The 11,410-nt window shown below is 38.0% G+C and overlaps 1 protein-coding gene across 1 annotated transcript in view; it reads right to left on the bottom strand.

The window, feature by feature from the left end:
* LOC110573134 (disintegrin and metalloproteinase domain-containing protein 32-like) overlaps positions 1-11,410 on the bottom strand; it is a 191,288-nt gene that overhangs the window by 65,221 nt on the left and 114,657 nt on the right. The window contains exon 12 of the mRNA XM_021681555.1: positions 2,431-2,608. Coding sequence (XP_021537230.1) covers positions 2,431-2,608 — 178 coding nt within the window. The remainder of the gene's footprint in view (positions 1-2,430; positions 2,609-11,410) is intronic.

Below are 11,410 nucleotides of genomic sequence, written 5' to 3'. Positions count from 1 at the left end.
AAGGAAGGAAGGAAGGAAGGAAGGAAGGAAGGAAGGAAGGAAGGAAATGTGCTGCATCATTCTATTCACATGACTTTCTAGATCAGACAAAACTGACAATCAGATGTTTCCTGAACAGGTATCACAATCTCAGATTTCAAGATATAGTACAAAGTACTATATAGTAATCAAAGCAGTATGGTACTGACACAAAAACAGACACTTAGATCAATGAAACAGAATACCGAGTTCAGAACTAAAGCTCCACTTATATGGGCCATTGATCTACAACAAAGGAGGCAAGAATATACAATGTGGAAAAGACAGTCTCTTCAACATACAATGTCAGGAAAATTGGAGAGCTACATGCAAAAGAACTGGACAACTTTCTTATACCATACACAAAAATAATCTCAAAGTAGATTAAGAAACTACATGTGAGACCAACCTGAAACCATAAAACTCCTAGAAGAAAACATAGGCAGTAATTTCTTTGACATATCTTTGACATAATATTTTTCCATTTATGTCTCCTCTGACAAGGGAAACAAAAGCAAAATTAAACTACTGAGACTGCACCAAAATAAAAAGCTTCTGTGTAACTAAGGAAACCATCAGTGAAACAAAAGAGCAACCTACTGAATAGGAAAAGATATTTGCAAAATTATATATCCAATAAGGGGTTAATGCCCAAAATATATAAAGAACTTATACAACTCAACACCAAAAAAAAAAAAAAAATCCAATTAAAAAATGGGCAGAGGACCTGAATAGACATTTCTCCAATGAAGACATACCGATGGCCAACAGACACATGAAGAGATACTGAACATCACTCATCCTCAGGGAAATGCGAATCAAAACCATAATGAGATATCACTTTACACCTGTCAGAATGCCTAAATTAAAAACACAAGATAACATGTCTTGGTGAAAATGTGGGAAAAAATAACATGCAATGTTTAGGAATGCGAATTGTTGTAGCCATTATAGAACACAGTATGGAGGCTCCTCAAGAAATTAAAAATAGAAATATCAAACAAACCCATAATTCCACTATAGGGTACTTACCCAAAGAAAACAAAAACACTAATTCAAAAAGATATTTGTACCACTATGTTTATAGTTGAATTATTTATAATAGTTAAGATATGGAAGCAACTCAAGTATCCTATGATAGATGAATGGACAAAGAAGATGTGGGAGATTTATCTATATCTATATCTATATCTACAGATATAATGGAATATAGATAGATAGATGATAGATAGATGATAGATAGGTATAATGGAATATTACTCAGCCATAAAGAAAACAATAAAATCCCTCCATTTGTGACAACATGGGTAGACCTAGAGGATATAATGCTAAATGAAATGAGTCAGTCAGAGAAAGACAAATACCATATGATTTCACTCAAATGTGGAATTTAAGAAACAAATCAACAACAACAACAATAAAAAGACAAAAAAATAGAGAAAAAAATGGTGGTTGCTAGAGGGGAGTGGGCAGGGGAATGGAGAAAATAGATAAAGAGGATTAAGAGAACACTTATTATGATGAGCACCAAGAAATGCATAGAATTGTTGAATCATTATACTGTGCACCTGAAACTACCATAGCACTGTATGTTAATTATATTTTAAAAGAAAGAAATTACAAGAAAAAGAAATTAAGAAATTAAAGAAAGAAAGAGAGAGAGAGAAAGAGGAAGGAAGGAAGGAAGGCAGGCAGGCAGGCAAGCAGAATTAAGAGGGAGGACTTGTTCTATCAAATAGCAAAACATATTAGAAAGGCACAGTAATCAAAACAGTGTGGTATGGATACAAGTATATTCAGACCCATATATGTATCACACCCTAATATCACTTCCATCTATCTTGTAATCATGGAAATGTACAATATCTGCAGTATGGCTGCAAATACTGAATTATCTAAAAGTACTACAATCTGGACCTTTTGCATTCACTATATTTTCAGAGCTTCCCTACCAAGTGAATAATTAAAATCACCCTATGTTCAGACTATAATATTAATAGCCTTACCTTACCATATTACTGATTCCATTGTGAAATAATACCCTAAAAGATACTTGATGGTCGGCTGACACATTAATCTTCAATAAAACATTTATAAAATATCCAGAGGTTAAGTACAGGTTTGGAAAGATCTTATATACTTAGTTTAGAATACAAAAGCTCATTCTAGACTCCTATTTTTCCCATCAGCAATAATTTTTAGGAGTACATTTTTATAGTTGTTCAAAATCCTTCAGCCTACATCTATATGGTATATTCTTGTATATATTTCAAACTTGATTTCACTTACTGTAAATATTCGTCATGGTACTCAGTCATATTTGAGATACACAGATATATATATACATATTTGACAAAGAGATGAGCTAAAACAATAAATTTATTAATTAACTTTCCTATTTATCAGACTTACTTCCTCAGTACCACAGTCACACGCTTCACCTAGCTCCACTTTGCCATTGCCACAGATTGCTACCATGGTTCTTCGCATTTGTGGCTTATTCTGAAGACATTTGGCACCCATATTTGAAATGAAATTTTCAAAGTCACTCAAACTGCAACTGCTAAACGTCTTCATACCACTTGATCGCCTAGAGGTGAATCCATACAATGTCATTGGCAATACACTTCTGAAAACACAACTCTATATAATATAAATTAATTTTAAAATGTTAAATTTAATAGGTAATGATAAATGTTTATAACAAGTGCTTAGAGGTCAAAATTATTCCTGGGTAGGTCCTGTGATTTTATTCACTGGGATACATGTCCTTATTCAAATAAAATTAAGTACAACTTAATAGTAAAACTCAAACAGGCCAATTAGAAAATGGACACAGACTTGAATAGATTATTCAAAGAATACATATAAATGGCCAACAGGAAAATGAAAAGGTGCTCAAAATCAGTAATCATCAGGGAATTGCAAATCAAAACCACAATAAGATATCACCACACACCTGTTAAGATGGCTATTATCATTAAAAAGATCAGATTTGGCAAGGATATGGAGAAATTGGAATCCTTGGTATACTGTTTGTGGGAATGTAAACTGGCGCAGTCACTGTGGAAAACAGTAGAGAAGTTCTTCACAAAATTAAAATAGAACTACCATATGATCCCACAATCCCACTTCTGGGTATATATCCAAAATAACTGAAACCATGATCTCAATGGGATATCTGCACCCTCATGTTCGCTGCAGCATTATTCACAATAGCAAAGATAGGGAAGCAACCTAAATTTCCATTGACAGATGAATGGATAAAAAAAAAAAGTGGAATATATATGCAATGGAATATTATGCAGCCTTAAGAAAAGAAGGTAATCCTGCCATATGCAACAACATGGATGAACCACGAGGACATTATGCTAAGTGAAATAAGCCAGTAACAGAAGACAAATACTGCATGATCTCACATATATATCTCAAATAGTCAAACTCATGGATGCAGAGTTTGTACCATGTATAATGGTGGTTGTTGGGCTAGGAGGAGGTGGAAACAGGGAGTTATTCAATGGGTATAAAGTTTCAGTTATTCAATATGAGTACATTTTAGAAACCTGTTGCACAACAAGTACCTATAGTTAACAATATTGTATTGCACATTTAAAATTTTAAAAGAACTCCTGTTAAGTGTTCCTCCACAATAAAAAAAATTAAGAATAGATTAACTTTATTTTTATATACATTATAAACTACATGTACCTAAGAGAAAATTTTGAGTTTCTGGGCATGACTGTATATAAATTCTTGTATATAGAAAAAAATATTTATACATGTATATGATGTCTCTTGCCTAGGAATGGAGAAAACCCTGTATCCATTTATGTCAATTCCCAGATATATATCAACAATTCTTCAAACTTCTCTTCTACTCCCTCAGTCTTTCCCCTGACCATTATAAAATTATGAAGGTATAAAATTATCTTTGAAAGTTTGAATCGTTTCTATTTCAATGTTTTTTTTCATTATTTATTCACAGGTTTGTAGTACATATGTAACATGACAGATGATTCATTAAGCAGTAAGTTGTTTGAGGCAGGAACTTTATCATCTTTATTACTGGTATTACTTATCACAAGTACAGTACTTAGCAAACACAGAATCAATTGTCTATTGGTTTTTCATAATAACAAAAAACTTTTATTAAACATACTGTGCTTAATTCTGAGCTTTCTCACAGATCTCAGAGAAACTGTTTATTAATCAAAATTTTATATCATTATGTCCACATATCACTAATAAAGATAACTTCAGAGAATATTTCCATAAGATGAGTCACTTTCAATATGTAGTAAAAATCTATCAGACAAGGAGAAAACTGACATTTATTAAGTACCTATTATTAGTTGGATATTTTAGATACTTGAATATTTAATCCTCACTACAAATCAGGGAGATTGGTATTGTCACCAGCATTCTATAGAAATTGAACTAAAGTTCAGAAAAGCTAAAAACCTCACAAAACTCAGTTTGAAAATTAGCAGGATCAGCATTCACACACAGTCGTTTAAGACTTCAAATTCACATATTTTTTTACCCCCAAATTAATCTTTGAACATTACATAATATTTACTATTAAATATTAATAAATTTTTTACTGTAAACCATAAGTTTTGATAATACTATCACCAGAATTGAAAGGTGAGGAAAATTTTAATTGAAAACTATATGATATTTTGGCTCTGGAAACTATTTTTAGTCAACTATATGTCATCCCAAGTTATTCACCTTTTTGCTCCCCAAAACAGCAGTTCTTAAGAACAAGTGTTCCCAAGATTACTTGTAATCAATTATACAGAATTTTTTCCATTTATTTTGTTGAGATTTTATACTTTGAATTCTAATGCAATGTTAGCTTTGTTCCCAAATTATTTTATAAATGCTTACTGAAACTATGATATAACTAGCCTAAGTTCTAGGTTCAGAGACAGAGAAATTAAGTGATAGAAAAAAGTAATGGTACTTTCCCACTGGAAATGGGAAATGCTCTCTACCATTTTTTTGAGATTAAGGCTAGCACTTGACAGCATTTGGAAAAAAAAAAAAAAGAACTTTCACTTCACTTTTGTGTCTGCGAGATTCATTCTTCGACTCCCTGAGACAAGAACCTTGCAATCCTGCAACACCTACTCACAAATAAAAAAATGTAGAACACTATATAAACCTGCGGGCAGGAGTTAAGATGGCAGAGGAGTAGGGGGGCCCTAAGCTTGCCTCGTCCCTCGAATACAGTTAGATAATTATCAAATTCTTAACACCAAGAAATCAATCTGAGGTCGAGAGAAAACTGCAAGTCTACTAGTAGAAAAGCAACGCCGTTTGGAAGACAGGCGGCGCAGAGAGCTGATCTGGGAGAGAGAGAACTGTGGGTAATGCGCAGGAGAGTCCTGCTTAGGGACACTACCGCAAGGCGGTATAAGCCACTTTTGTGCTCCACGAGGAGCACAAAATCTGAAATTTTAGACATCCGCCACTGCCCGCGTTGTGCCTGGCTTAAAGGTGCTCAGGGGGCAAAGAGTGTTAGAAGCCCAGGAGCGGACAGGGCGGTCTGAGGATTTCTGGGGTCACAAGAACAAGTGGCGCAGATGTGCTGCTCTGTTTTCAGGCATAGGAGTGGAGACTCCGGCTGAGGGCAGCAAGTGTGCTGCCGGCTCTCTGCTCGGCGCCGCCATGAACTCTGAACTGCTGCGCCGTGGTGTGGCTGCGCCCTGGCACAGGCCGGCCACAGGCAAATGTGCAGTGAGACCCTCCCCCACGGGAGCGCGGCAGGTCCGCACCAGGGGAGTCCCTAAAATTTGGAGTTCTGAAACCCAGTCACATTCCAGAGATGAAACAGTTCAGACACAGGCAAGGTGAAGGCAGGGATCTGAGGGCAGCTGGGGACACAAGATTGATTGTTCTTCTGTGAGGGCTTCCTAAAGAGTTGGGGGCATAAACTCTCAGCACTAGGGCTAGAGGGCGGGTGGCAGAGGCGGGGGCTGCCATTTTCGTCCAGCCCATCAGCACTGAAAGCCTTCAGGGAGCAAAACCGAGCCACCTAGTGGAGGCCAGAGCCCCCTGCACCCTAGAGAGACATCCCCACCAGGGCAAGTCCACCTGAGATCAGGGCAACAAGGCCCCTCCCCAGAAGACCAGCACAAACATCTTGCACACACCAAGTCTACTGATCTTAGAGTGCTACAGAGCTTCAGCTCTAAGGGAAATAGGATCTAGCTTCCTTTTTGTTTTTTTTATTATTACTTTTTCATTTTTTAATTTTTTTAATTCCTTTTTTATTTGTTTTTGTTTTAATTTTTATTTACATATATTTTATATTTTTTATTTGTTTGCTTGTTTATTTATTTATTTTTGGATGGACCTTCTTTTAACAAGCAGACTATAAAATACACCCAGGATCTAGTTTTGTTGTTGTTGTTTTCTTTTTCTACTTTTCTTTTCTGGACAAAATGACAAGATGGAGAATTCATCTCAAAAGAAACAACAGGAAATAGCACTCATGGCCAGATATATCAATCCAGATATAAGTAAAATGTCTGAACTAGAAAGTGGCAAGATATATTCAATGTGCTGAATGGGAAAAATATACAGCCAAGAAAACTTTATCCAGCAAGGCTGTCATTCAGAATAGGAGAGATAAAGAGTTTCTCAGACAAACAAAAACTAAAGGAGTTCACAACCACTAAATCAGCCCTGCAAGAAATATTAAGGGGACCCTTGGAGTGGGGTGGGGGGAGACCAAAATCAACAAAGACTAGAAAGGACCAGAGAACATTACCAGAAACACCAACTCCATAGGTAACACAGTGACACTAAATTCACATCTCTCAATAATCACTCTGAATGCAAATGTAATAAATGCTCCAGTCAAAAGACATAGGGTATCAGAATGGATTTAAAAAAAAAAAAAAAGATCCATCTATACGCTGCCTGCAAGAGACTTGTTTTAGACCTAAAGACACCAGCAGATTGAAAATGGGAGATGGAGAACCATCTATCGTGCTAATGGACATCAAAAGAAAGCCAGGAGGAGTTAAGATGGTGGAGAAATAGGGGGACCCTGGGCCTTCCTTGTCCCTCAAGCAGAGCTGTATTGAGGTCAGATCACTTGGAACACCCCAGAAATTAATCTGAGGATTGGAAGAAGGGTCTCAACAGCTGAAGGGAGATAGCATGGCAGCTGTGAGGCATGTGGAAGTGAACTGGGGGAGAGAAAAAGTGCTGTGCTGAGGAGGGTAGGAAACCCTTTCCATGGGGAGAGAAAGGTTGAGAAGGCTTAAGAGAGTGCGGCCTTGGGTTTGCACGAGAAAACTTCTACGGACCACAGGCTAAGGAGCCAGGGGAATTGAGTGTGGCAGGTGTTTTTGCAAACAGTGTGGAGCTCAGTCTCAGGTTTTGGAAGTGCGAGACTTTTGCCAGAGGGGAACTGTGGCATGTGCTTCTGGGGAGAAGGAGGACGGTGGCCAGAGAGCACACAAAGTGGTGTAGGGATCTCCTGCAATGCACTGAGAGAAACTGTTCCCCTTCCTGAAGTCCATTTGGAAAAGGGTGTATTGCCTCTCCAAGGACGAAAGACCCTCTGGGCGCCAGCAAAGGGCCTTTCACTGGCAGGGGACAAAGGAGCATGCAGAGGATGGAGAACCTGGTCTCTGCTTTTCCTGGTGCCACACCATATATTCTGCACACCACGCAGATGTGGGACTTTTTTCTGGGACTTTTTTCTGGGACAAAGGGCACTAGTCAGAGCACAGTGAGGCTCTAATCTGAAGAAGGGAGTGGATCCCTGTGGTGCTGGGTCCCTTAAGTTTTGGAATTTTGAATCCCAGCTGCATGCCAAAATAAAACACAGGAAAGCTGTGGTGCCAGGGGTGCTGACGGCCCTTGCATTTCTGTGAGGGCTTCCTGAACAGCATAAAATGTGAGATATCCTGTCCAGGTATGAGAGAGTGGCGTGGCACCATTTCACCCTCACCACCAACACGGTCGGACTTCAGAGAGCAACACAGCAGCCCCAGCGGAGGAAGGAGCCGTTGACATCAAAACCTGCCCCCTGCGATTGGCAAATGCATTTTCAATGGGACAGGACTGACTCTGAGCCAGTGCAGCGGGCCTCTGCCCCAGAAGAGCCACACAGGCTGGACACCGCGGGCACCAAGTCTACTGATCTACAGAGCTTCAATGCATCCCCTTCAATTCTTCAGTTCTGGTGCAAATAGGACCAGGCTGTGGGGTGTTTTTTTTTTTAATCTTTTCTTATCTTTTATCTTTTTTTTTATCTTTTCCTTATTCTTTTTTTCCCCTCTTCTTTCTTTTCTTTCTTGGAATCAGGCTTATAGTGTTTTGTTTGTTAGACTGTTTTTACATTTCCTTTCCTTTCTTTTTTTTCTTTTCTTTTTTTTTGGGGGGGGGGATCAGTCCTCTTTTTCCTTGTAATCAGACTAATAGTTTTTGATTGCCCATTTGGTTTTTTTCATTCCTTTTCCTTTTCTCTTATTTTTTTGGATCAGGCTTTTTTTGGATCAAGTTTTTTGGGTTTTGGGGGTGTTTTTCTTTTTTTTTTTCTTTTTTTGTCCAGGCTTACTTTAACAAACAAATCAAAGCACACCTAGATAAAGTTCCAAACACTCCTCATTGCAAGCAAGGAGGAACTCTGCAGAGGACTGACCTATGGGAAAGGGCAGCCAAAACACAACAGCAGAGTGCACACAGCACACACCAAAAACACTTTCTGAAGTGCCAGCCCCTGGACAGTGTATGACTTCTTTTTAATATAGCATTAATCTGAGGTGCAGGAAACATAACAAGCTTTTATAACACAGAAAAAGATAGAAACTTAGCCAAAATGAGAAGATGGAGGAATTCTCCCCAAAAGAAAGGTCAGGAAGATCCCAGCCAGGGACTTGCTCAAAGCAGATATAAACAATATATCTGAACAAGAATTTAGAACAACAGTCATAGGACTACTAGCTGGACTTGAAAAAACCATAGAAGACACCAGAGAAACTCTTGCTGCAGAGATAAAAGACCTAAAAACTAGTCAGGCTGAAATTAAAAGAAAAAAATGCTATAACTGAAATGCAAACTAACTGGATATAATCACAATGAGGACTTAAGAGGCAGAGGAGAGAATAGGTGATATAGAAGATAAAATTATGGAAAATAATGAAGCTGAAAAGAAGACAGAAAGAAAACTATTAGATCAGGAAGGCAGACTTAGGGAAATCAGCAAACCATAAAGCAAAATAATATCCATATCATAGGACTCCCAGAAGAAGATGAGCAAGAAAAAGGGGCAGAAGCTTTATTTGAACAAATTATACCTGAGAACTTCCCTAAACTGGGGAAGGAAAGAGGCACTCAACTCCAAGAGGCACAGAGAACTCCCCTCAAAATTAACAAAAGTCAACAATACATACCATAGTGAAACTTGCAAAATACAAAGATAAAGAGAGAATTCACAGTGCAGCTAGGGACAAAAGGTTCTTAACCTACAAGGGTGAACAACATAAGGTGAGCAGCAGACCTGTTCACAGAGATCTGGAAGGCCAGAAAGGACTGGCATGATATATTCAACATGTTAAATGGGGAAAATATGCAGCCAAGAATACCTTATCCAACAAGGCTATCATTCAGAATAGAAGTAGAGACAGAGGTTCCAAGACAAACAAAAACTAAATGAGTTCACAACCACTAAACCAGATCTCCAAGAAATATTAAAGGGGACCTGTTGAGAGGGGAGGAGAGACCAAAAGTAACAAATACAAGAAGGAACAGAGACAATCTACAGGAATAGTGACTCTACAGGTAATACAATGGCACTAAATTCTATCTTTTAGTAATTACTCTGAATGTAAATGGACTAAATGCTCTAATAAAAGACATAGGGTATCAGAATGGATTTTTTTAAAAGCCCCATTGATATCCTGCTTACAAAAGATTCATTTTAGACTCAAAGACAGCTCCAGATTGAAAGTGAGGGGGTTGAAAACCATTTACCATGCTAATGGACATCAAAAGAAAGCTGGGGTGGCAATCCTTATATTAGACAAACTAGATTTTAAGCCAAAGACTGTAATAAGAGATGAAGAAGGACACTATATCATAATAAAAGGCTCTACCCAACAAGATCTAACAACTGTAAATATTTATGCCCCCAACTTGGGAGCAGCCAGCTATATAAATCAACTAATAACAAACTTAAAGTCATTGATAATAATACAATATGACTGGGGGACTTTAACACCCCACTCACAGCAATGGACAGATCAACAACTGGAAACAAGGGCTTTACCAACTATGGAAAGAGCCTAGATGTCCATCAACAGATGAATAGATAAAGAAGATGTGGTATATATATATACAATGGAATATTAGGCAGCCATCAAAAAAATGAAATCTTGCCATTTGCAACGATGTGGATAGAACTAGAGGGTATTTTGCTAAGCAAAATAAGTCAATCAGAGAAAGACAAGTATCATATGATCTCACTGTTATGAGGAATTTCAGAAACAAGATAGAGGATCATAGGGGAAGGGAGGGAAAAATGAAACAAGACGAAACCAGAGAGGAAGACAAACCATAAGAGACTCTTAATCTCAGGAAACAAACTGAGGGTTGCTGGAGTGGAGGGGGGGTGGGAGGGATGGGGTGGCTGGTGATGGACATTGGGGAGGGTAGGTACTATGGTGAGCGCTGCGAATTGTGTAAGACTGATGAATCACAGACCTGTACCCCTGAAACAAATAATACATTATATGTTAATAAAAAAAATTAAAAAGAAAAAGCAAGGAGCATTATTTAAAAAAAAAAAAGGAAACAAGGGCTTTAAATGACTCACTGAACCAGATGGACTTAACAGATATATTCAGAGCATTTCATCCTAAAGCAGCAGAATACATTCTTTTTGAGTGCACATGGAACATTCTCCAGAATAGATTACACACTGGGTCACAAATCAGCCCTCAACAAGTACAAAAAGATTGAGGGATGCCTGGGTGGCTCAGTTGGTTAAACGTCTGCCTTTGGCTCGGGTCACAATCCCGGAGTCCTGGGATCGAGCCCCACATTGGGCTCCTTGCTTGGCGGGGAGTCTGCTTCTCCCTCTCCCTCTGTCTGCTGCTCCCCCTGCTTGTGCTTTCTCTCTCTCTCTCTGACAAATAAATAAATAAAATCTTTTTTTAAAAAGTACAAAAAGATTGAGATCATAGCATGCATATTTTCAGACCACAGTGCTATGAAACTTGAAGTCAACCACAAGAAAAAATGTAGAAGGACCACAAATACATGGAGGTTAAAGAACATCCTACTAAAGAATAAATGGGTCAACCAGGAAATTAAAGAAGTACTTTAAAAATACATGAAAGCAAATGGAAATGAAAACATGACAGTC

The sequence above is a fragment of the Neomonachus schauinslandi genome, chromosome 2, assembly GCF_002201575.2.
Source record: "Neomonachus schauinslandi chromosome 2, ASM220157v2, whole genome shotgun sequence".
NCBI classification, from domain to species: Eukaryota; Metazoa; Chordata; class Mammalia; order Carnivora; family Phocidae; genus Neomonachus; species Neomonachus schauinslandi.
Note: the sequence above shows the minus strand (reverse complement) of the source record. Positions and strands in the feature narration are given on the sequence as shown.